Raw genomic sequence first — 27,621 nt, forward strand, 5'->3', positions numbered from 1 at the left:
TACCATAGCTTGTTCTGGAGAAATAGGTTTTGGAAAAGGAGTCAATTTTACAACTTTTTGGTCCCAACACCAGTTCTTAAGGATTGGACAGTAACAATGTATGCATTTTATCAAATTTTCGTCATATACTTATAAAATCTAAACAACTTTGAATGTAGATTTTCTTTATAAACTAAAATAACATTTACTCACTCCTCAAGGGGTTCTCGGGTTAATAAAATTCACACTTTGGTAAAGCACCTAAATACACTTACATCCATCAGGAAAATTTTATTCTATCAAATCTGGATCTTGGATTTTCAAAATGTCCGATATGGTCGAAAGTAGAAAAGTTGTTTCCTAGTTAATCTAATTCAACTAAACCCTAGTCGTACTCGTTAAAAATGTAAGTATCGCTTTTTTGATATTTAAAACAAACATTTTCATTTACCAACGCCTAAATCATACCAAATATAGGAACAGTACCTTGATACAATTAGCTCGGCCGGTTGTAGTCTAAAGAAGAATATATACAGTGTCATCATATCATCCCTATTTAAGCATTTACATATAAACTAAACCAATATCATTGAAATAACTACAATACGGCTATAAATCAAATGCTTTTATTATGTTAATGAAGCTTGAAGCTGAAGAAAAGGGTAGTTATAACTGACAGCATTCAAAACCAAAATAGAAACAATTACAAATGCAAAAACTCTAAAAAAATCATTTACATAACAACCCACTGAGTAGTGAGTTCTTGGAAACATGTCCGTAAATAATGGTGCTTAATTTCGTCGTAGAACAACAAATATATATTGTCTTGAGCATGGCATGGGACTAACAATATTCACGTGCTCTGGACACTCATAAAATACCGGCAAGTTTAGCCTTCCTTCTGAATGAAATGTATATGGCATTTAACAAATCAAAATACATATTTCTATTTTATAACATTTCATAAACAAAAAATAGTTATCAATATCGATGCAATGGCAACATTTACTGTTGCTATCATTGGTATCTCATAGAAATTTCTTGCTATACTGCTAACAATTGATAATATACATAATCATCTGTCGCTGACATGTATATAAACACAGGGACATGAGAACATGTCACAACCTTATTTGAATCTATCTTGACGTGTTTACAGCATTTAAGGGGTTTTTAGAAGCTCAATATACACCCTGAAATTGTGTCATTTTCTCTCGAATATTCACCGAGTCCCTAAAAACGTCTTAACTGTCATAATTTATTTAGATAAAGCCAAATACTCCGGTGACATATATAAAGATATAGCGGAATACAGTTGCGACAATACTGGTCTATGCTAGAAATTATGCCATTACTGTTTAATTTTTCTGGATTATTTTTTTTTGTTTTGTTTTTTTTAGATAATATTTTTTTTCAAATATGTAACTTCGACACTGAGTTCAACAGCGAACAATTGAAAAGATAACATCTTAAGTATATATACTTATAACAATGGGAAAATAACATTTTTTCTGTTGCCGCATATTTAAAAGTATAATTATACTATTTGTGTGTGTATTTACACACACACACACACACACACACACACACACACACACATATATATATGTATGAAAAATAAATGAAGGCACCATGGAACAACTGTCTGAATTAATTCATGTCTATTCCAACATGTCATATAATATGAATACATATATATCAGAAACATATTTTATAAATTTCACTTAAAGTGGTTGTTTCATAAACAAATGTAAACAACGTCACTCAATGCACCGTACAATCTAAATCTACATTGTATTTTGCCATTTTGTTCCCAAAAGACAATAAAATGACAAATACACATGTAAAGTTATACAATTAATGTAAAATGATTTATAAAAAAGATTCGATGTCATATCATGAGACAATATACATAATATTGTATGAAAATTACGACTACAGACAACATTGACCGTTTTGTTTTGATTAAACAAATGTGATGCACATTAGATTAAGTTTTAAGTTTGTTAACGACCTTCTCAACATAGGTTAAACCTTAGAATGAAAAAATATCAAATGAGAATGAAAACATTTTGGCTAAAAAAGTTGTACAAAAAAGTAAAAAAAAAAACAATTACGTTAAAAAATGATGGGAAAATGACATTAATGTCCAAAATGGACGATGCATTAACACTTGTCAGTCAAATGTGGACGAAAATTAGCATCATGTTGACTCTTGTCTTGCGATATTTTGACTTGTATTTCACATAAATGATTTCATGTATTATGTACAAATGACAATGGTGAAATTTCACTGATAACATTTTAAAGTTTCTATATGTTTACATTACACACAGCATGCTATGGAAAAACCTCTCTGATATTGTAAATCAATTACCGACATAGTACATGAATTTCATATTCATGCAAAATGTTAATTTGCTTATGTTTCATTGGGCTATTTATCATAGAATTAACTGTCTATACCTGTACATGATTGTCCTATACCTGTATATCAGTATAATGTTAATAATGTGTTGAAAAAACTTGTTTCCGAATCCGATTCTAAGGATTGTTATTGTATTGTTAAATGTATATAAACATGAAATAAAGTTTATATTAATGTTTTGTATTTGAATATTCTATATTGTATCATATATCTATGTAACACTGTATAACATTTTATCATAACTACATATGATTGTGTATCACTTGCTTTTGATGATATTTCGGTTGCAAATAAATGTGTCTCACTTGCATATTGATGACCCTAAATTGATTGCACTACAGTTATGAATTATTAAAGTTAGTTGGGTGCTAATAAATCATTGACACGATTCAATGTCATTTAGGATTACGATAAAATACATCCGCTGATGATACGTCTTTATCAGTGACTGCCATATAGAGTAAATTTAGTTCAGCAATAAAAATATATTTGTTATTTCGGGTTATAAAACTGAGAAAAAAAATAGATAAAAAGAAATGGTATATGTAATATAATGCAATATTGTTTTCACAGACAGGTCATCGGAATTCTATTTTTTATAGCAGTCGTGAATTCTTTCCATTCAGAGCAGATTCTATGCTATGCTTATGGGTTTTTTTTCTTTCGTTTTGTGGCAACACTAGTAAATATTTGTCCCAATTATTGAAACCCTACAACAATATAGAAAGGTTGACACTATGTTTATAATGAAGTTACCGTCAGGTAAACAAACAACCCTAACAGTATTGACCTCAGCAGAAAATTTATATGCAATTTACTACATATTGTTGTTTGCTTTTAAAAAGCTGTTCAACATACTTCAAGTGTATCAATTCATTAAAAATGGAGACATGTTACCCTGTTTATAACCGAGAGAAAAAAAGCACACGTACAACACGAACACTGGAAAATGGTAAACAAGGTAGAGAACATCCGTGACAAGAATAATGTGATTTAAGATGTTTATCATCCTGTTTACTGGCTGCGAAGACTTGAAAATAACTCATTATAAAACTGATAATCGGGAAATTTTAGCATGTAAGCTTGTGCTAGATGTGTGGAAATTATCTCTACAAAATAACGGATCTTGGGTTTTTTGGAAACTCTTTTAAAAATTATGGTGGAATTAGTAATAAAAAGGTAAATTGCTCCAGTTGGAATATATCTGCCTATTCCTATCCAAGCCCTTACCCTTACCACCAACTCCCAACCCGCAAAACCCCGCACATACCCTGAGAAGTTCATATAAACTCCGTCGAAATTAAATGACTCGCTGATGTACCATGCACCATTTTCTGTCGCGTTATTTTCAGTGTCATATTCTATTATTCTCCCTCCTTCCTTTAATATCAGTTCATTGAAAACAAACAGTCTGCTGCGGTTCAGGGATTGAACAAATACCCCTATACTTACAGGAGAATATCAACCTATAGCTCAGAAATTGATTGGAGATAATTTCTATATAAGCAAACACATTTAATTTGAAATTTATCGTATATCAAAAATGCATCACCTATTTCATTCAACGGTTTCTAAATATATAGCTGCCATTAGGAGACTTTATCTTGGAAGTTAAAAAGTTAGCAACCTACCACAAGCATCTGAATCTAAATCAGCTAATTAAAACTTCAACATTTCAAGTTGATATATAAAAGAATAAAATGTTATATTTATTATTTAAGAACTTTTGAAAAAAAATCTAAAGATAAATTATTTGAATGAAACATATCTCGAATTTTGCTTTTATTGATGAAATTATTTTTGTATGTCTTAAAGACATAAGGAGATACCGACACAACTAAAAGAAGCTATCACGAGAGATATTAGCATCGCTCAATGGCATGGTTACCAAGGATATAACATATTGGAAAGGCAGATATAAGTGAAGGACAGTGTAATTTCATATTAATATATATATATCATATAAGTAAATTGATGATATATTATTTGGCTCAAGTTAATTGTACGCCTCACCTCTGCAGCTCTATCAAACGTCAATATTAGGGCGAGTAATATAAACCGAATAAACGTCGATTATTGTTAAATCAGAAGGCAGATCAATCAAGAAAAAAGATCTAAAAAAATACAGCTTTTGTTCAATATCTATTCTTTTTACTCTCAGTTTGGCAGCTTTTTAACTTGTATTGCCAGTTTTGAAATAATTTTATTAATTTGTTATTTTCGCGGGAATTTGAATGGTTATCATAAGGATACAATCTGACATTTACTATAAATGCAATCAGGTATCATTTCAACGACAGACAACAATACAAAAAAGTTTGTATCATATATAAAAATATATAACAAAAGTGTAAAATGTCAAAGCTATTTCAAAGGTATAAATGCAGAAATCATTTCGTATCGAAAAATCTATGGATCCTCTTGAACAGGTGGTATATTCTACACAGCAATATTTCCACCAAGTGTTGCTATCAAAATCACGATTCCAAATCCAACGAGAAGCCCTACATTCTGAAGCGAGAACACCACAAGATTGCTATCTTCTCCTCTTACTTCTGCACTTTTTGCCTGGTTATTCATTTCTGGAATCTGCAATGAAAATGTTTGTTCGCTGTTGTCAATGAAATATACTTAAAACGAGATACGCATTTTGTGTAATGCTTAATGATCGAAATTATCAAGAACGTTTAGCATTCGGTTTAACGAATATTAATGAAAAAATTAGTGGAAGTATATAGTAGAATACGTGAAAATGGATAATAGACATGGTTTGATCGGAATATTTGGAAAAGCACAGCAATCGGTTTAACACATACGAATTAAAGAAAGTGGCCATATATGGCAGAATGCGTAATAATGGATATTTGGAAAAGCACAGCAATCGGTTTAACACATACGAATTAAAGAAAGTGGCCATATATGGCAGAATGCGTGATAATGGATATTTGGAAAAGCACAGCAATCGGTTTAACACATATGAATTAAAGATGGTGGTCATATAAGGCAGAATGCGTGATAATGGATAATGGAATCTCATTAATTGAAAGTTATTTAAGTATACAAAAGAAAATATTGATAACAGTAAAATATATAGACATGATGACTGTTTAAATCTTATGATTATTTGGGTTTGTGCCATCCAGATTTGGGCTTAGTAACTGTATTGCTCTGATCGTCTTTATTTCAAAAATCATAGAAATATAATAAAAAACAACAATTGTGAAACAAGACGGTTATTGATCTTTAGGTCATCTGACGTAAATACTAGAGTACTTTGATAGTATTCTCAATTTTAATTAGGGATCATTCTTGCAAAGTATGGAAAAATCCATAAGTAAAATTGGAGAAGAAATAAAATGTGGAAGACCATTTTTCATTGAGGTGATGTTCGATGGTGGTAACATTCCTGTTAATATAACAAATTGCACAGGTGTTTTGTTTTGGAAAACCACAACTGCGAAACCATGCAAGCAAGAAATTAGTAATTGTAACTTCTGACCAAGCCAAAAATAAAACAAACACCTTGTTCTCATCCTTTTTCTTAATATATACACTATTGCTTGGTATTGGTTAAACTGGAGAACGGTTTTGTCATCTTTCGTACCAGCAATAGTTAAGTATAAACAAATAGTATTCCACTTACCATATCAGCAAGAGCTATATAGACAAAGAGACCCCCAGCAAAGGCAAAGATGTATGTGTTGGCATCCGTATTCTCTCCTACCACAATCCCTATAATCATTCCGATGTAGATCGTCACAGCCGCGAGGAAGTTTAGCAACAACGCTCGTTTGATCGTCATTCCAGTGTGCAAGAGAATGGCTATGTCACCTGTAAAATCATTTAATGCCTATTAAGGAAACACGGAAAACAGTGACAGATGTTTATCTAGTTCTTTTTTTTGTTGTTTTTTTGTATTTTTTTTTTTTTTTGTTTTTTTGTTTTTTTTTTTTATTTTTTTTTTTTTTTTTTTGTTTATTTTTTTTTTTTTTTTTTTTTTTTTTTTTTTTTTTTTTGTTTTTTTTTTTTTTTTTTTTTTTTTTTTTTTTTTTTTTTTTTTTTTTGTTTTTTTGTTTTTTTTTTTGTATGTTTACCCATTTTTGTCGCTTCATTTGTGATATTAGTTTCGAGAGAAGCTAAAATCGATTTACTTAATAAGAAAAACATAACGATATTTCAACAAAAATAGGACAATTTTTAACAAAACCTTTAGCCGGCTTCATTAAAATGTAGAGATACAAAGAGTTTATATTTCATACTTTTCTTTATAAAGCAGCAATATAAAACCATTTGCGTTTGATTCAACCTCGTACTCAAACAGTGCCAAAAATAAAGTAAACGCATTCAGCAATTACCCAGCTCGTGCGGCAGTTCTTCGGTGAGAACTGCAAGTGACACACTAATCCCTAGAGCAACATTCTCCGTGTAGGCAGCTCCGATAGCGAGGCCATCAGAAAAATTGTGAAGAGCGTCACCGAGGAGAAGGGTCCACGCCACAGTCGCCACACCATCCTCTGCCCCATGTGCATGACTATGAACATTGTTTTGCAAAGACTCGCCTTCAGATAAATTAATCTCTTTTCTCTGTAATTAAATACAAATATGAAAATCAGTATTTGTATAAAACAAAACCTAACAGGGACACAAATATAAATATATTGTTATAGAAATTTAACCGTTCATAGATATATTGATACCTTACAAATAAAATTAATAACATAAACAAGTCAATTTCACGACTTTCCAGAAAACATCTTTTTGTTACTTCAAAATCTTGGTAATTTCGCAAATAAAGTTTGAACCATCGCAAAGATGTGCTTTATTGTATAAGCTTTGCGCTGACTTCTTAGAAAGTCTTATTCAAAGGGTTAAAGCTGGTAAACCTTTTTCTTCTTGTAGCTGGCTCTCCAGTTGATACATCGTTCTGTCAGGTAAAAAACGTAGATGCCGCCGACAGCAGTGATTAGTTTCCACTTGTATTGTGGGATGGGACTATCATCTCCTGCGATACCTAGAGACTGCAAATATAAAAGTATCTCTAATTATGGGTAGCCTAAATGCAAGAACGCAATTTAGTACCAAACAATTACGGAGATTGAACTCCATGCCACACAGAATTAGAGACGCAATAGCTGACCCGGGAGGACACACACGATATTAAGGATCGGTCTGACAACTGTCGTGTTTTCCACTTTGTGTACATTAGGATACCCTAATTAATGGCGGCCTGATAAAGTCTTTATTTGTTGAAGGCAGATAGTTCAATATTCAGGCATATTGCTCATAAATATCATCTCAATAAACTTTAAAGTTGCAGTTGCTTTTCCTCGTAGCATATATGACAAAACCAAATATCATAGAGGTTCAATACCTATCCTGCCTTTTGTTTTTATCATCTAAGTGAGCAATATCAGGTTAGATCAACGAAAATATGCATCTGATTTTTCCAACAAACGTGCGATTGTAGCAATACATACTAACATTAGCCGTTCATCACCACGTAGGCGTGCTAACATTAGCCACCCAGCACCACGTAGGCGTGCTAACATTAGCCACCCATCATCACGTGGCGTGCTAACATGAGCCACCCATCATCACGTAGGCGTGCTAACATTAGCCACCCATCACCACGTAGGCGTGCTAACATTAGCCACCCATCATCACGTAGGCGTGCTAACATGAGCTATCCATTACCACGTAGGCGTGCTAACATTAGCTATCCATTACCACGTAGGCGTGCTAACATGATCCACCCATCACCACGTAGGCGTGCTAACAATAGCCACCCATTACCACGTAGGCGTGCTAACATTAGCCACCCATCATCACGTAGGCGTGCTAACATTAGCCACCCATCATCACGTGGCGTGCTAAAATGAGCCACCCATCACCACGTGGCGTGCTAACAATAGCCACCCATTACCACGTAGGCGTGCTAACATTAGCCACCCATCACCACGTGGCGTGCTAACATGAGCCACCCAGCACCACGTGGCGTGCTAACAATAGCCACCCATTACCACGTAGGCGTGCTAACATTAGCCACCCATCACCACGTGGCGTGCTAACAATAGCCACCCATTACCACGTAGGCGTGCTAACATGAGCCACCCATCACCACGTGGCGTGCTAACATGAGCCACCCAGCACCACGTAGGCGTGCTAACATTAGCCACCCATCATCACGTGGCGTGCTAACATGAGCCACCCATCATCACGTGGCGTACTAACATGAGCTACCCATCACCACGTAGGCGTGCTAGCATTAGCCACCCATCACCACGTAGGCGTGCTAACATGAGCCACCCATCACCACGTAGGCGTGCTAACATTAGCCACCCATCATCACGTGGCGTGCTAAAATGAGCCACCCATCACCACGTGGCGTGCTAACATCACCACGTGGCGTGCTAACATTAGCCACCCATCACCATGTAGACGTGCTAACATGAGCCACCCATCACCACGTAGGCGTGCTAACATTAGCTATCCATCACCACGTAGGCGTGCTTACATGAGCCACCCATCACCACGTAGGTGTGCTAATATTAGCCACCCATCACCACGTGGCGTGCTAACATTAGCCACCCATCACCACGTAGGCGTGCTAACATTAACCACCCATCATCACGTGGCGTGCTAACATGAGCCACCCATCACCACGTAGGCGTGCTAATATTAGCCACCCATCACCATGTAGGCGTGCTAAAATGAGCCACCCATCACCATGTGGCGTGCTAACATGAGCCACCCATCACCACGTAGGCGTGCTAACATTAGCCACCCATCACCACGTAGGCGTGCTAACATTAGCCACCCATCCTCACGTAGGCGTGCTAACATTAGCCACCCATCACCACGTAGGCGTGCTAACATGAGCCACCCATCACCACGTAGGCGTGCTAACATTAGCCACCCATCACCACGTAGGCGTGCTAACATTAGCCACCCATCGTCACGTAGGCGTGCTAACATGAGCCACCCATCATCACGTGGCGTGCTAACATTAGCCACCCATCACCACGTAGGCGTGCTAACATGAGCCACCCATCATCACGTAGGCGTGCTAACATTAGCCACCCATCACCACGTAGGCGTGCTAACATGAGCCACCCATCACCACGTGGCGTGCTAACAATAGCAACCCATTACCACGTAGGCGTGCTAACAATAGCCACCCATCACCACGTAGGCGTGCTAACATGAGCCACCCATCACCATGTGGCGTGCTAACATTAGCCACCCATCACCACGTAGGCGTGCTAACATTAGCCACCCATCACCACGTGGCGTGCTAACATGAGCCACCCATCACCACGTAGGTGTGCTAACATGAGCCACCCATCACCACGTGGCGTGCTATCATTAGTTATCCATCACCACGTAGGCGTGCTAACATAAGCCACCCATCACCAAGTAGGCGTAAGAGTAATATTAAACGTAGCTCGGATATCTCCGGCTCTGAAAGCTTCAGTGTATACCACACACAAAAGGATTGTTCTCTCAAAGTCAAAGTGTCTTATGTATCAAGCAGATAAGAAAATTTTACGGTACTCAAAATGGATTACCTCTGGAATAAGAACTAGAAGCCCTGTAGCGCCCAATGTTCCTACTGCCAGGGATACACAGAAATACATGATCCGCTGGAATCCTTGTGTTTTCATACACGGCTTGAAAAATGCCCCGATGTTGGAAATAAAGACAATAACGGATGCCGAGGCAATGCTTAGCCCCCATGCTGAAAATTAAAGTTAAAGTATAAATGAAATTTAACAAAACAATCAATAAAATAACAAAATGGCAAACATAATCATAATTCAAACTTACATGCCATAAAACTAGGGGGAAATATAAACTAAAGAAAGATTTACAACGAAACTCCTAAAAAGTACAAGGAGAATAAGACCATGTGCTCCGGAAGAGTAAGCGTCTTTTGCTTCAACGACGACACCCGCCATGTAAACCTTCGTCAATCCAAGTAAGTAATGTCATGTTCTCAAGTGAGAACAAGGTATACAACAACGGAACCAACAGGTTAACTTCAGAGCATCAAATACGTCCAGCTTCATGTCGCCTATATATAGAATAAATCTCAATGAGATCACTTTGGCGACCATTAAACTTCCCCATATTTTTCACCAACCTGCATCTTTTGAACCAATGTGTTACGAGTTTGTCAGTTAGTTGACGACTTCATGCACAAAGATATGGGATTAAAAATTAAAGATTTGACGGAACTATATAAAGATATATAAAAGTATTTATGTTTGAGTAAGTCTGATTTCTTTCGTTCTAGTCGAGATGAAAATGGTACGGTTTCATCAAATGCAAAGCAACTGTTTTGAAAGGTTGATTGAATAATGGGTTGTGGTGCTGTTAGGTAGGGAATGGGTGAATTTGACAAAAATCGTTTCAGAAATGGACGAAATAATTAAACACGTATATTTACACTAATGATAACCTTCTTACATAAGTTACAATTGTTCGTTCATAAATATTCCAATACATATTTGAGATATTTGACGCTGCTGTACCGTCAGGTCCAACGTTATTTTTTAAACAATTTAACGTCATCTGAGTGTTTGATACGGAAGACGATTTCATCGTTATATCAGGAGGAGGAAAACAGTCGAAACGACAGAGATTGCGATGAGTTAATAACGATATCTTCTGATAGTTTTAATATAAAGACCTGCATGTAATCTCATACAAGTTATTTTGGATAACATATTAATTTTAGAAGAGAAAAATGGAAATGATAAAAATCTGGTTTCTTGCCTTCAGCAGAACTAGGTTTTTCCTCCTCTTTTGTTTCCTCGTCTTCCTCAGTTGAATGATGGCAGTGGACATCTTGTACAGAGTAGATGATTGCTGGTAAAGACTTAGTCAGACTGGTGCTGTTCAGACTAGAGGCTATGGAATACCTCTGGAAGATATCTTCATACCCCAAACACTAAAAACAGAAGATGTGTTAATATAGTATACATAAAAAAAAAGTGATGGCAGTTTATGGACCTATAAATGAAATGGTGTACTTTATGTACATGTATATTATATACACTTAAAACGTAACAGAAATTTTTATTTCTTTTTTCATTTCATTTATATATTTGTTTTATCTATTTATTTTATTTTAGAAAATGAACGACGTGATATTTACATAGATCGATTATTATAAAAAGTCGCCATGTATATAAGTATTATAGTTTGTATCTGATGTTGACAGGATTTACAACAGTATATCAACATAGATCAAACGACTATCGATATATATAGATAGTATATATACACTGGGAGAGACAGACACATAATCCAAAATGCTAATATAAAAGGTTTATTTTTTTTCAAATACATAATGTCAATTTACTAAACTTATTGTTCTTTGCATACCTTGAATTTGAATCTAAAAATGATTTTCCCCATAGACATTACCGCACGTAGCTTTCGACTTTAACACTACATTCAATGTAACGTATCATAGCTTCCACAAATAGCTGTTGAGTTTTAACCCCTGGTTTAGAAACAAAATGGCACTCGTGATCGCTATGCAGTAGACAGTTACACGACATGTACATAACACGTGGACGGTGAGGGTCTAGTCGTGGTTATCATCAATATAACATATCTATGTAATGTTTACAGTGGATTTACTCCTACTAATAGATTGGACGTGTTTTTGGTCTCTTAACCAGTTAAGTTTTCCTGATTGGACGTGTTTTGTGTCTTTTAACCAGATAAGTTTTCCTGATTGGACGTGTTTTTGGTCTCTTAACCAGTAAAATTTTCCTGATTGGACGTGTTTTGTGTCTTTTAACCAGATAAGTTTTCCTGATTGGACGTGTTTTTGGTCTCTTAACCAGTAAAATTTTCCTGATTGGACGTGTATTGTGTCTTTTAACCAGTAAAGTTTTCCTGATTGGACGTGTTTTGTGTCTTTTAACCAGTAAAATTTTCCTGATTTGACGTGTTTTGTGTCTTTTAACCAGTTAAGTTTTCCTGATTGGACGTGTTTTGTGTCTTTTAACCAGATAAGTTTTCCTGATTGGACGTGTTTTTGGTCTCTTAACCAGTAAAATTTTCCTGATTGGACGTGTTTTGTGTCTTTTAACCAGTTAAGTTTTCCTGATTGGACGTGTTTTGTGTCTTTTAACCAGTAAAGTTTTCCTGATTGGACGTGTTTTGTGTCTTTTAACCAGTAAAGTTTTCCTGATTGGACGTGTTTTGTGTCTTTTAACCAGTAAAGTTTTCCTGATTGGACGTGTTTTGTGTCTTTTAACCAGTAAAGTTTTCCTGATTGGACGTGTTTTGTGTCTTTTAACCAGTTAAGTTTTCCTGATTGGACGTGTTTTGTGTCTTTTAACCAGTAAAGTTTTCCTGATTGGACGTGTTTTGTGTCTTTTAACCAGTAAAGTTTTCCTGATTGGACGTGTTTTGTGTCTTTTAACCAGTAAAGTTTTCCTGATTGGACGTGTTTTGTGTCTTTTAACCAGTAAAGTTTTCCTGATTGGACGTGTTTTGTGTCTTTTAACCAGATAAGTTTTCCTGATTGGACGTGTATTGTGTCTTTTAACCAGTTAAGTTTTCCTGATTGGACGTGTTTTGTGTCTTTTAACCAGTTAAGTTTTCCTGATTGGACGTGTTTTGTGTCTTTTAACCAGTTAAGTTTTCCTGATTGGACGTGTTTTGTGTCTTTTAACCAGTAAAGTTTTCCTGATTGGACGTGTTTTGTGTCTTTTAACCAGTAAAGTTTTCCTGATTGGACGTGTTTTGTGTCTTTTAACCAGTAAAGTTTTCCTGATTGGACGTGTTTTGTGTCTTTTAACCAGTAAAGTTTTCCTGATTGGACGTGTTTTGTGTCTTTTAACCTGATTGGACGTGTTTTGTGTCTTTTAACCAGATAAGTTTTCCTGATTGGACGTGTTTTGTGTCTTTTAACCAGTTAAGTTTTCCTGACTGGACGTGTATTGTGTCTTTTAACCAGTTAAGTTTTCCTGATTGGACGTGTTTTGTGTCTTTTAACCAGTAAAGTTTTCCTGATTTGTCGTGTTTTGTGTCTTTTAACCAGTTAAGTTTTCCTGATTGGACGTGTTTTGTGTCTTTTAACCAGTAAAGTTTTCCTGATTGGACGTGTTTTGTGTCTTTTAACCAGTTAAGTTTTCCTGAATGGACGTGTTTTGTGTCTTTTAACCAGTAAAGTTTTCCTGATTGGACGTGTTTTGTGTCTTTTAACCAGTAAAGTTTTCCTGATTGGACGTGTCAGTAAAGTTTTCCTGATTGGACGTGTTTTGTGTCTTTTAACCAGTAAAGTTTTCCTGATTGGACGTGTTTTGTGTCTTTTAACCAGTAAAGTTTTCCTGATTGGACGTGTCAGTAAAGTTTTCCTGATTGGACGTGTCAGTAAAGTTTTCCTGTTTGGACGTGTATTTGGTCTATCAACTGGTAACATTTTCCTCAATGTTGAGTGAATCACATCCAATAAGTCGAGAAATAACCTCTGATCATACAATAAATGATATTTCTTCTCTAAAGATAACCATGTAGGCTTCCCGAGGTAACAAAACTAGTAAAACTTCTCAAGATTTAATATGACAGCGCTGGTGCTTTCCTAATCAGAAATATTTCCACTTTTATTATATACATATCAAACAGGGTTTTACTACTTATATATGGTTATAACTATATATAATAATATGCACCATAATATGTGGTTAAAATTTATATATTGAACCTTAATGATAAACTATAAGTAACACGACAGGACAGAACACCAAAGAGAAAGTGTTATTTCCTTTCAAACACATTCAATCCCATCAAATTCATTTTAATATAAAATTTTATCAACAATTAAACATTAACAAAGATCTTAATACATTTTCATATTCGTTGTACACTATTTGTTACGTGTACAAGTAGCACACAAAACCGGCGAAACACATTCAGGTGCGTGATTACTATTAAATGTATATACAGCAGTAGCTATCCTGGCGAATGTAACATTTCAGTTCTGACGATAAATAAGACAGGAGGTGATGGGACATGCTTATCCTGAATACCACGAAACAATTCCCATGTTACGTAAAACCACGTATAGGTTTATAACCTTTAACCCGTCATCTGTTGACAAAACGATTTTGGTAGTTCTAATGAGCACTGAACGAGCTAGGTATTGATTTCAGGAGAAAAGTGAAAATGTAATATCACTACAGCATAAAAACTAGGACAAGTCAGTCTCATTTTTGTACTGGTCAATGATGGACACCATTAAGTTGAGGTAACCGACTTATCATATCAAAACTTGTCCCTGTGTTTTATCTGGCAAGCTCAAAAAGTTTAGGTCTTTACGATAAACAGGATATTCTCTTTATTTTTAAACAATAACAAGCATGCAGTCACAATGCATATGACGAGGACATTTCACAGACAACTGACATTACACAATGATCATAACAAAGAGCTGTGGTGAACAAGTTACGAGATTTTATGTGGTGGTGTAACAAACGCCGCACAGATGGTGCGATTAAATATAATTAGCCGACCTGTTCAAATGGCGTAAACAATTGCGGGTTTAACTTAAACTACAATGGGATTTAAAGCAAACAAAGTATTTTCAGTCCAGTATTTAAGCATTTTATCAGTGTTCCAAAGTCACCACAGTACTTACTGATAAAGTTCAACAACTTTTTAAGCAAACCTGTTAACATGATAGCACCACCTATGCACAAAAACTTCTATCTACAATATAAAGTCTCTGACCTGAAAATCTGTTCAGAAACCCGCAAAGTCACGACTTGGTTAAGGCAAAATACCCATCACCAGAGAAGCAAATTTAGAGAATAATAACCACCAGATATTAAAAGAATTGCGTCTGAATTTATCTGACAAATTTGTTTCGATGTGCAAAAAAGACAGTCATGTTATCATGATTTATATAGTAATCTGGTAGGTTGGTTGACAGGTTTTCTGACTCCACGACTTCTCCCGTATCCGGGCATCGTCTCACCGACGAAAATCAGTGTTCTGGTAACATTCAAACCACATTCCGGAATATATATACCCGTCTTTGCTCTGGCGCTTTCATATTAAACACACCGGAAGAAGAAATTTGATGGTCAGAGCGCTAGTGATCAGCACATGTTTGCATAAACAAAATAATCTCAAGAAATAAAGACATTAAAGGTACTATTAAGCCTGATATCGATCAAAAATAGGTAGACTGTATCGACAGAATCCAGCTTAGAGTGATGTTATCAAGAACTCTTATGCACGGCAACGTTTTACAGGAAATGAATACGACACCATGTGTAATGTAGCCATGTACACGCATACAAGCGATACGATGATTATATTTATATAATGTATAGGACCAGTAATGTAATCAAATGTTTGTAGCTTTTTTCTGAATGAGTTTTCTACAAAAACAATAAAGTTAAACTTATCACATTCGTCTTTAAATTTGGCATACTCACCCTGGGTGTACACGTGGTCCCCGAAGTTGTGTTACACGTGCTTCCATCTGAGACAACGGAGGGGTCCAGTCCCATGTTAGTGCTGAGTTTATAAAAACCCTCCTTGGACAACACTCCATTGGTACCGTATTTATCAAGCAAAACATCTAAAAAGTTGTCGCCGAGTTGTGCACTTGTATGTGTAAGTCCAGACAACACACATACGACAAGGGTCAGTAGGAACATCATAGCTGGCCTTGCGGGATAACAAGCTGGAGAGCGAAATAATGTTGATACGTCCCTCTTAAGTCACTCGGATAGTGTCTGAAACATGTCACAATGTAATATACGAGATTATACGCCCACGAGTGTATCAGCTCTTGGGGTGTACACTCAATTGTGCACTATCTGTAACGTGAAGTGATATATTAGTGGGGACTACTTTGATAACTAAGAGCACGTGCACAGAGAAACATCTGGCGGGGTTTACACCACTCTTATGGACATAGACATTTAAGGAAGAATATGAATCATTTCGTAATAAATTTTAAGTTATAGTTGATTGTTTGATAATTCTGAGGCATTACGTGATAGCTCGTTGATAAATGGCCATTTAAGTAAGCTTTAAGCAGCGTTTGCCTGATAGATCCACTCGCCATTTTATAAAGATTTCAACAATTTACTAATAACAAAGTTGTTGTCAAATATCTTCGCTGTTTAAGTTTGAATTTATATCTTCGAGAAAACTATTTACAAATTTCTTGTTTCGAGAGCTGGACACTATACATTCCGTCAGATATACGATACCCAAGCGGCGATCCAACAAGGCCGACTTTGTGTGAAAACAAGCTGTTTGTACGTTGTTAACAGTTAAGTCTCTGCTAATGTTTAGCTCGTGTGTCAAGGTTTTACATAATTGTTGATTGATTTAAACATATTTTATTATCAGTATTAGATAAATAGATCTGAGACAAGTCCTAGCAACTTATGAACTCTTCTCCATAAATGAAATTACAAGTCATTAATATACTGCACGTGACACATATTTATACTATAGATATAAAGATAAGTAATTCGTAGACGTACAATTGTAAGTTTAAATCATTTTGTCAAAAGAAGGAAAAGATAAAATAAAAAGAAGAGGAAAAGAGACAGTATAGATTTTATATCAATTCAGTGCCGACTACAAACAGTTCATAATTAGGTAGTGTTAAAACGCTTTGTTTTATAAACTTTTAAACAGATTTAACAATATTACAATCAGTTTCATAGAAGTAAGCATCACTGTCGCCCCATAAGATAGTTTCTATGCTAAAATATACGTCTAAATCATACAAAGTATCAAACAATATGCGTCTACTATTAGGAAATAATGAACATGTAAGGAAATAGTGACTTGTGTCTTCAATAACATCACCGCGCGGACAATTCGGGGACTGACAAATACCTACCCTATGTAAATCTGAACGTAAGCCACTACAGTGATGTCTAATGCGGCCATGTATAACAGAGAGGTATCGATTATTAGAATGTAAATATTCAGGAACTGAAGAGCGTATGCGGGATAGTTTCGTCCTAAATGTGTTTAGTGATACAACCGATTTAGTAGAATTGTCTAAATTATTCCACAAATTGATAGACGACGGAACAAAAGACTTTTTCATAATATCCAGACGACTTGGATATAATTGTTCAAAAGCCACAAGTGAATACCATCTTAATTCCTGACTCTTCGTCGTCGTCCAATCAAAACAGACATGATTATTTTAAACATATAAAGTACTTACAAAGTTACAAGCTATCTTAATTTAGATCTATAAAAGTTTTTGAATTAATGCTAACCTCTTTATCACGCGATTACCATTACGTTTTTGAATAATATCTATTCACCAGAAAAAAAGTATACACCTGTGTTACTTAAGTGTTACATAGGTCTATGAGATATCTAATTATATCATATTTTACAGCATAAGAGAAATAACTCCATTCCGGAATTTAGTCTTTTTCATTATGAGTTTGTATATAAATCCGGATAATTTGACCGGGTCATGTTTTAACATCCAGATTGAAGCTAAATAAAATGGTGTCTTCTTTACTTTTGAAAATTTCATCTAACGCTTTATTTTTAACAAGAATATGATTTTACATGTTGGATGTCGTCACTGAGGCAGAAGATGTCTACCCTTCCGGAACACCTGGTCCTATGGTACTTGCAGTCACTGTGTTAATATTACTTGTCTTCGTGTTTTTCCATGATTTCGTCGAATAAAACTCTCTCGATAAGACTTAAGGAGTCAAATTACATTTCACGTATGGTATATTTAAAACAGCAGCTTGTTTTCTGGCTCCGAAAAAATCCATTATTCTCAAATTTGATCTTATCAAGCTTTTCATATTTATTTTTTATATTTGAAAAAAAAAAGAATAACTTGAAGTTCAAAATATATTTGCTCCATGAAACATTTTCAATTACTCGTGCTCGTGTATTTGTTTATAAATATAAAAGTATAATACAGAATAACAACATGACTGAGACATTTGACAACTGGAACATGTCCAACTGAAAATGTCTATATTGAAAATTAAACAAAAACATATGAACTTTTATACGTCTATATTTGATATATGATTAAAGGCGTGTGAAAATTGTAATATCTGCATTTTATATTAATTATAACAATTGCTCATTACAGTAAAATAAAAATGTATGTCTTTAATTAGAATTGTACGTTATTAAGTAATATATTAATCATTAATAAAGTGATATACCGTGTCTATCATTTAATAATCACAGATAAAGTAGTATACCGTGTCTATCATTTAATCATCACAGATAAATTCCTATACCGTGTCTATCAGTTAATCATCACAGATAAAGTGGTATACCGTGTCTATCATTTAATCATCACAGATAAAGTGGTATACCGTGTCTATCATTCAATAATCACAGATAAAGTGGTATACCGTGTCTATCATTTAATCATCACAGATAAAGTGGTATACCGTGTCTATCATTCAATAATCACAGATAAAGTAGTATACCGTGTCTATCATTTAATCATCACAGATAAAGTCCTATACCGTGTCTATCATTTAATCATCACAGATAAAGTGGTATACCGTGTCTATCAGTTAATCATCACAGATAAAGTGGTATACCGTGTCTATCATTTAATCATCACAGATAAATTCCTATACCGTGTCTATCATTTAATCATATCATAATCACAGATAAATAAAGTGGTATACCGTGTCTATCATTTAATCATCACAGATAAAGTGTCTATCATTTAATATCACAGATAAAGCATGTGTCTATCATATCACAGATAAAGTGGTATACCGTGTCTATCATTTAATAATCACAGATAAAGTCCTATACCGTGTCTATCATTTAATAATTGTTGATGAAAATAGTTTATGATTTATATCTTTTACCTATATATACTTGTAAACTTGGTATATTGAATTTAGTAATGAACAATATATGTTTTCATACATCTTAATGAATTTTAATCATAGGACGTGAACAGAAAAAAAAAACACCGTAAAACTGAACATCTGTTGAGATCAAATGTTTAAAAAGTGAAACATGATACGATTACATGAACAACTTCAATCTATTCTGATGTAATAAATGCGTCATTATGAATATGATACGTACCAAATGGAACTCCTTAAAATACTTAAAAGAAGTTATCTCATTGCTGTAGCGGTTTAATATTAATTTCCGGACTTTGCATTTCAAACATAAATTGCCACTTGTTGGATTCAATAATTTTCGACGAAAAACCATCTCAACGTTCTCCCATTTGTTATTTCACCACCAATCAGTTTAGTTTTATTAATCATCCTTAATGCAGAATATCCTATTACAGTAAACAAGCATCTTGACTTGACATTCACACTAACATTACGCGCTAATTTATGTTACAAAACTATACTACAGGTCACCTCTCCCTTCGATGTACAGTGACTACTACAGGTCACCTCTCCCCTCGATGTACAGTGACTACTACAGGTCACCTCTCCCCCTCGATGTACAGTGACTACTACAGGTCACCTCTCCAACTCTATTAACAGTACTACAGGTCAATTCTCCCCGTCTGTGTACAGTGACTACAACAAATCACCTCTCCCCTCGATGTACAGTGACTACCCAGGTCACATCTTCCCCTCGGTGTACAGCGACTATTCCAGGTTAGATCTTCCCACTCTGTGTACATTGACTACTCCAGGTCACCTCTCCCCGTCTGTGCAAATTGACTACTCCAGGTCACCTCTCCCCGTCTGTGCAAATTCATTACTCCAGGTCACCTCTCCCCGTCTGTGTACAGGGACTACTAGAGGTCACCTCTCCCCGTCTGTGCAAATTGACTACTACAGGCCTCTCCCCGTCTGTGTACAGTGACTACTCGAGGTCACCTCTCCCCGTTTATGCACATTGATTACTCCAGGTCATCTCTCCCCTCGATGTACAGTGACTACTACAAGTCATCTCTCCCCTCGATGTACAGTGACTACCCAGGTCACATCTTCCCCTCGGTGTACAGCGACTATTCCAGGTTAGATCTTCCCACTCTGTGTACATTGACTACTCCAGGTCACCTCTCCCCGTCTGTGTACAGTGACTACTACAAATCATCTCGCCCCCTCGATGTACAGTGACTACTACAAATCATCTCGCCCCCTCGATGTACAGTGACTACCCAGGTCACATCTCTCCCCTCGGTGTACAGTGACTACTCCAGTTCACCTCTCCCCTCGATGTACAGTGACTACTACAAGTCACCTCTCCCCTCGATGTACAGTGACTACTCCAGGTCTCCTCTACCCTCGATGTACAGTGACTACTACAGGTCACCTCTCCACCTCGATGTACAGTGACTACTACAGGTCACCTTTCTCTCTCCCTGATGTCAGTTACTTCTCCAATTTGTACTGTGACAACCCCATGTCACTAGCCTACGAGTCACATCTCATATATATGCACTGTGACAACATTAAGTCATCACCCCTTCTTATGTATATTGACTACCTCAGGCTACCTCTCCTCCGTGTGCAGGGAACACGCCAGTTGACCTTTCTGTATGTACTATGACTACTACCCAGGCTTTTTCCTCAACATGTTGGGTCAATTTTACCTCTCTTCTCTAAGTATTTGTGACTACCTCATGTCAACTCTCTCATCTATGTAAAGGTCCAACTGGTGAAACCGTTAGCGATGAATACTGACTAGAATGTCTATTGTATGGATATTGTATTGTCCGTGATAAGAAACTGTTGTTACCTGTTTACTATGTAAATGTGAACTACACCCGGTATATCTAGTGTTATACAAATTAGGTAGTACTATATTCATTCAACGGAGATGTGTAAAAGTTTAACACTATAATCATAACCCAAATAACGGACTTATAATGGATTATCTGTTCTAAGTCCGTGCTCAAACAGCAAAACGTTCACCCGTCAATAAACTGTAAACTTTATACGTGTGAATTTGGCTTCGAATACATTGTGTTTTAGCTCGCCTTGCTCGGGGGCCAAATGAGCTATTCACATACCGCGGCGTCCGCTTAAATTGTGTCAAAAGGAATACTGAGGCAAAAAATCATATTGATGTTGATTAATCGTGACTACCCATGTCAACCTTCTCTTCCATTTTCAGTGACTACATCAGGTTACTTTTCCCCTCCATGTACAGTGACTATCACCGGCCTCCTCTCCCCAAAATGTACTATGGCTACCTCAGGTCACCTCTCCCTTGTATATACTGTGACTATCTCAGGTCACCTCTCCCTTGTATATACTGTGACTATCTCAGGTCACCTGTCCCATCTCCCGTTTATGTACTGTGACTACCTTAGGTCACCTCTCCTGTCTATGTACTGTGACTACCTTAGGTCACCTCTCCTGTCTATGTATTGTGACTACCTTAGGTCACCTCTCCTGTCTATATATTGTGACTACCCCAGGTCACCTCTCCCGTCTCCCGTTTATGTATTGTAACTACCTTAGGTCACCACTCCTGTCTATGTATTGTGACTACGTTAGGTCACCAATCCTGTCTATGTATTGTGACTACCTTAGGTCACCTCTCCTGTCTATGTATTGTGACTACCTTAGGTCACCACTCCTGTCTATGTATTGTGACTACCTAAGGTCACCACTCCTGTCTATGTATTGTGACTACCTTAGGTCACCTGTCCCGTCTATGTATTGTGACTACCCCAGGTCACCTGTCCCGTCTATGTATTGTGACTACCTTAGGTCACCACTCCTGTCCATGTATTGTGACTACCTTAGGTCACCACTCCTGTCTATGTATTGTGATTACCTTAGGTCACCTCTCCTGTCTATGTATTGTGACTACCTTTGGTCACCTCTCCTGTCTATGTATTGTAACTACCTTAGGTCACCACTCCTGTCTATGTATTGTGACTACCTTAGGTCACCACTCCTGTCTATGTATTGTGACTACCTTAGGTCACCTCTCCTGTCTATGTATTGTGACTACCTTAGGTCACCTCTCCTGTCTATGTATTGTGACTACCTTAGGTCACCTCTCCTGTCTATGTATTGTGACTACCTTAGGTCACCTCTCCCGTCTCCCGTTTATGTATTGTAACTACCTTAGGTCACCACTCTGTCTATGTATTGTGACTACCTTAGGTCACCTCTCCTGTCTATATATTACGACTACCCCAGGTCACCTCTCCTGTCTCCCGTTTATGTATTGTGACTACCTTAGGTCACCACTCCTGTCTATGTATTGTGATTACCTTAGGTCACCTCTCCTGTCTATGTATTGTGACTACCTTAGGTCACCACTCCTGTCTATGTATTGTGACTACCTTAGGTCACCACTCCTGTCTATGTATTGTGACTACCTAAGGTCACCACTCCTGTCTATGTATTGTGATTACCTTAGGTCACCTGTCCCGTCTATGTATTGTGACTACCCCAGGTCACCTGTCCCGTCTATGTATTGTGACTACCTTAGGTCACCACTCCTGTCCATGTATTGTGACTACCTTAGGTCACCACTCCTGTCTATGTATTGTGATTACCTTAGGTCACCTCTCCTGTCTATGTATTGAGACTACCTTAGGTCACCTCTCCTGTCTATGTATTGTGACTACCTTAGGTCACCTCTCCTGTCTATGTATTGTGACTACTTTAGGTCACCTCTCCTGTCTATGTATTGTGACTACCTTAGGTCACCTCTCCTGTCTATTTATTGTGACTACCTTAGGTCACCTCTCCTGTCTATGTATTGTGACTACCTCAGGTCACCTCTCCTGTCTATGTATTGTGACTACCTTAGGTCACCTCTCCTGTCTATGTATTGTGACTACCTCAGGTCACCTCTCCTGTCTATGTATTGTGACTACCTTAGGTCACCTCTCCTGTCTATGTATTGTTACTACCTTACGTCACCCCTCCTGTCTATGTATTGTGACTACCTTAGGTCACCTCTCCTGTCTATATATTGTGACTACCCCAGGTCATCTCTACCGTCTGTGTATTGTGACTACCTTAGGTCACCTCTCCTGTCTGTGTATTGTGACTACCTTAGGTCACCTCTCCTGTCTGTGTATTGTGACTACCTTAGGTCACCTCTCCTGTCTGTGTATTGTGACTACCTTAGGTCACCTCTCCTGTCTATATATTGTGACTACCCCAGGTCACCTCTCCCGTCTCCCGTTTATGTACTGTGACTACCTTAGGTCACCTCTCCTGTTTATGTACTGTGACTACCTTAGGTCACCTCTCCTGTCTATGTACTGTGACTACCTTAGGTCACCTCTCCTGTCTATGAATTGTGACTACCTTAGGTCACCTCACCTGTCTATATATTGTGACTACCCCAGGTCACCTCTCCCGTCTCCCGTTTATGTACTGTGACTACCTTAGGTCACCTCTCCTGTCTATGTATTGTGACTACCTTAGGTCACCTCTCCTGTCTATGTATTGTGACTACCTTAGGTCACCTCTCCTGTCTATGTATTGTGACCACATTAGGTCACCTATCTCAGGTTCCATGCTATTCCTTTGTTAAAGCCACGGGGCGATAAATATAGCAAACAAACACACAAATCTACGACTACCTGGCGACTTAAATATCTCAGTATGATTTAAAACTGACTGAATGAAAACGTAAGATGGTGTTTGCGGAGTTATCAAACACTAAACACTCAAACTGTAAGACAACTATGGATACAAAAGTATTGTTTTCAGTGACTGTACTGAACACGATTCTCACGCTAACCGTAAAAAACGAGGTCATTTGACTTCTTATCGACTTACGCTGCTAGACACTTGAGCTATTTTCGGACAATGTGGGTACAATCAACACAGATTAAACAGCTACCCGAGGACTTCGGACAAGTGACCTTATCGTTTGGTCAATTGATAGATAGTCCTGGTGTGTCGACAGGAATGGCTTTAAATAAACATATTATATAGTGAAGGCAGGTATATATTTGGGGGAAACAAAGGAGAGAGGTGAGAGGTGAGCTGAGATAGTCACCGTTTATAAAGGGGAGAGGTGACCAGAGGTAGTCACAATTTATAAAGGGGAGAGGTGACCTGAGATAGCCAAAGTATATAGAGGGGAGATGTGACCTGGGTTAGCCACAGTTTATAGAGAGGAGAGGTGACCTGAGGCAGTCACAGTTTATAGAGAGGAGAGGTGACCTGAGGCAGTCACAGTTTATAGAGAGGAGAGGATGTGACCTGGGTTAGCCACAGTTTATAGAGAGGAGAGGATGTGACCTGGGTTAGCCTAAGTATATAGAGAGGAGAGGTGACCTGGGGTAGTCATTGTTTATACTGAAGTATTTACCGTTCATAGAGGGGGTGATAAGGAATACGGCGTGTACATATAAAGAAAGGGATACTTATGTCCATATACAGTATGGATGTCTGTAGTGTTTACGGTACAGAGGAGTAGTTCCCAGAGAGAAGTGGCCTTTATAAGCGGAAGTGTATAGGAAGGTTGTGTCAAGATAAGCATTTAGCAAAAGAAACGTGACCCGAGAAAGACTGATTCCCTACAAGCCAAGGTCAGGTCTAAAACGAATAAATTTCATCTGCACAAAACTTTCAGGTTAAAGAGACGTAACTCTCGGTAGAGTGACTTCTCTAAATGACCATGGAATTTACAGAAACATTTTAGCATTTCCAGTGATGTACATAATGTGTTCTGTATAGGTTTAAGTGCACATCTCCCTGCTTAGGTCAGGTTGTGTCGTACAATATAACACACAAATGAGCCTACGTTATTTACTTACCTTACTGTTTATTCAGTCACAAAGGACCTGTACGTTCCTCAGGACGGAGCTAAAAACAAGATTAAACTGCCCTGGTCCAACTGGTCACACCGATTAAAGATTGTCCAGCCTGTCTATCGTATGGAGAATGACAAGTGTTTTCCGTGATAAGAAACTATGGACTACCTGTTTACTATGTAAATGTAATCTACACCCGGTATCTCTAGTGTTATATAAATTACGTCGTATTATATTCATTCAAAGGAGAGGTGTAATAGTTTAGAAAATATCTTATACCTCAAACCACGGACTTGAATAGATGGTGTAATCTTCGTCTGTGCTAAAATATCCACGAGTTTTATATTAACCGGAATCTCTACGTTTGGTCCTCGAGCATGGTTCAGTTCACATTTGTCGTGTCTTATAAGAATGTTAACTGCGCTTGTTGTTGATCGTTCGAATTTCATGTGACAGCAAACACTTGACAATGTATGCTCTTATTATCAGCTCGACACAAAGGCACCATTTCATTTTTTTATCTGTCCTTACAAGCACTTTAAATACATTTCCGTACATGTTTCCCGTTTTACGATGGTTGTAAACAACACCCCTGTTTGTTGCTATTCGGCACAAAACCTTAATCATTCATTAGATGCACAAGCTCAATACCTGCTTCCATTAGTATTATATTTACAACAAGCTCTGTTCACTTGTGAAAAATAACAAAACAACGCAACTATGATGTGGTGAAAACCTTCTTTTATGTGTTCTCTAAAGTATAACTGAGAGACCTTGACTTTACCGCAGTCTGAGGTATACTATTTTTGTCCATTCCTGGTTATGCACGAGTGCACCATTTACCGTCTACCTTCATTTACCTTATGTTAGTAGGTTGGTTGTCAGGTTTTCTGTCCCCGTGACTCCTCGCGCGTCCTGGTATCGTCTCACCGACGAACATTAGTATTCTGGCAATGTCGGGGGGCGACCTGCATCCCCCTCAGTGGGATGGAACCGTCTGTAGCGGTGATCGTTTGGTTAGACTAATTTTAGAAGACGGCTCTAGGGCCTGATAATGTATTATCCAAACTCTGAAAGGAAGGGTTGGGGGCTAATTTGGTTTGTGTTAGGGTAATTTTGAAGTCCGTCTGATGTCTTTAAAATAATTATGATGTCTGACACCGTTTGGCATGCTTAGGTGTGATAACGCGTACTACTGAGGTTAAATCATTTCAACTATCACCAATGATAAATGACATACACTGTAGCATCGAAACACCGACAAAACCATTATTGCAGTCAAAAAAATAGCTACCGCTTCTAACCGTTCCTTTACCCCAAATTCAAAGACCAATTCAGACCGGGTGTGAGTAAATGAAATCAGGGATCCTGATCGCTTGTTAATCCAACTATCTCCAAGGAAGGTTTTGGGAAGCTTTGAGAATCGGAAGGGTTTGGATATCTCCTCTGCTAAGCGTGGCAGTCACCGAGTACACTTTGCTTTTGAAGAATGTCAAGTGTGTCTAGAGAAAAACATAAACACGACGAAAAAAAGAAAGCAAACAAAAACATACCCCCTCAATTATCATTATTATTATATTTATCTACAAATATTTCAGAGTTATCTTCCTTTGACTGCAAGAGAGACTTCACCCAAACTGTTGGAGGAGAGAGATGCCGCGTAGCCCGAACTGACGACTGGACTACTAACCCCTAACGTCATTAAGACTTCGAATAACGAAACACTTTTTTATCAATCTTTCTCCAGAGACGGTTGGGTGGAAATTAAAACTATGTAGAAATCTGTTTTTTATTTTCCCTCCGCTGTATGCGTTATCATTCTCTTAGTAGTGGTACCTTTTTTCACACGCATTTATGTTCCTCAGATTTATCCGATATCTCGAATGTACACGATTTTTTGTGCTTGAGATTAAGAAAAGGACTATTTTGTAATTCCTATTTCACTTAGCCGAAAAAAATGTGAAGCCAAAGGAAATATGTCCCGTGTCGGTGTTCTTCTTCAAAGTTCTCCTCTGTGATCTCCCTTTCAGTAGCACGTGTTTGGGCCTATGATCTTCCTTTCAGTAGCACGTGTTTGGGCCTATGATCTTCCTTTCAGTAGCACGTGTTTGGGCCTATGATCTCCCTTTCAGTAGCACGTGTTTGGGCCTATGATCTCCCTTTCAGTAGCACGTGTTTGGGCCTATGATCTCCCTTTCAGTAGCACGTGTTTGGGCCTATGATCTCCCTTTCAGTAGCACGTGTTTGGGCCTATGATCTCCCTTTCAGTAGCACGTGTTTGGGCCTATGCCTATGATCTCCCTTTCAGTAGCACGTGTTTGGGCCTATGATCTCCCTTTCAGTAGCACGTGTTTGGGCCTATGATCTCCCTTTCAGTAGCACGTGTTTGGGCCTATGATCTCCCTTTCAGTAGCACGTGTTTGGGCCTATGATCTCCCTTTCAGTAGCACGTGTTTGGGCCTATGATCTCCCTTTC

General features: G+C 37.4%; 1 protein-coding gene across 3 annotated transcripts; it reads right to left on the bottom strand.

The window, feature by feature from the left end:
• Window positions 1-589: 589 nt before the first annotated feature.
• LOC132543512 (metal cation symporter ZIP14-like) lies at window positions 590-25,467 on the bottom strand. 3 transcript variants are annotated; one of them, XM_060207024.1, is made up of 8 exons: window positions 25,425-25,467; window positions 15,874-16,176; window positions 11,186-11,360; window positions 9,976-10,145; window positions 7,291-7,425; window positions 6,763-6,991; window positions 6,051-6,238; window positions 590-4,996 (listed from the first exon to the last, which is right to left on the bottom strand). In XM_060207024.1, exons 2-8 carry the CDS (start codon window positions 16,099-16,101, stop codon window positions 4,847-4,849), a joined length of 1,275 nt encoding a protein of 424 aa, XP_060063007.1. In that variant the 5' UTR covers window positions 16,102-16,176; window positions 25,425-25,467; the 3' UTR covers window positions 590-4,846. The 3 variants fall into 3 exon arrangements, with proteins under 3 accessions (XP_060063007.1, XP_060063008.1, XP_060063006.1); XM_060207025.1 differs by lacking the exon at window positions 25,425-25,467 and adding an exon at window positions 25,149-25,194; XM_060207023.1 differs by lacking the exon at window positions 25,425-25,467 and having other exon boundaries at window positions 15,874-16,235.
• Between the last annotated feature and the right edge of the window lie 2,154 nt (window positions 25,468-27,621).

The sequence above is a fragment of the Ylistrum balloti genome, unplaced genomic scaffold, assembly GCF_031769215.1.
Source record: "Ylistrum balloti isolate Yb309-2 unplaced genomic scaffold, AGI_CSIRO_Ybal_v1 Utg369758, whole genome shotgun sequence".
Lineage (NCBI taxonomy): Eukaryota > Metazoa > Mollusca > Bivalvia > Pectinida > Pectinidae > Ylistrum > Ylistrum balloti.

Bases quoted from the DNA above. Each gene is read 5' to 3' on its own strand.
- LOC132543512 (XM_060207024.1), bottom strand. From the start codon at position 16,101: ATGATGTTCCTACTGACCCTTGTCGTATGTGTGTTGTCTGGACTTACA. The intron at 6,992-7,290 runs GTTTACCAGCTT...ATTTAATTACAG, and splicing joins CCAGCTACAAGAAGAAAAAG to AGAAAAGAGATTAATTTATC. The intron at 4,997-6,050 runs GTAAGTGGAATA...TTTTCATTGCAG, and splicing joins ATATAGCTCTTGCTGATATG to ATTCCAGAAATGAATAACCA.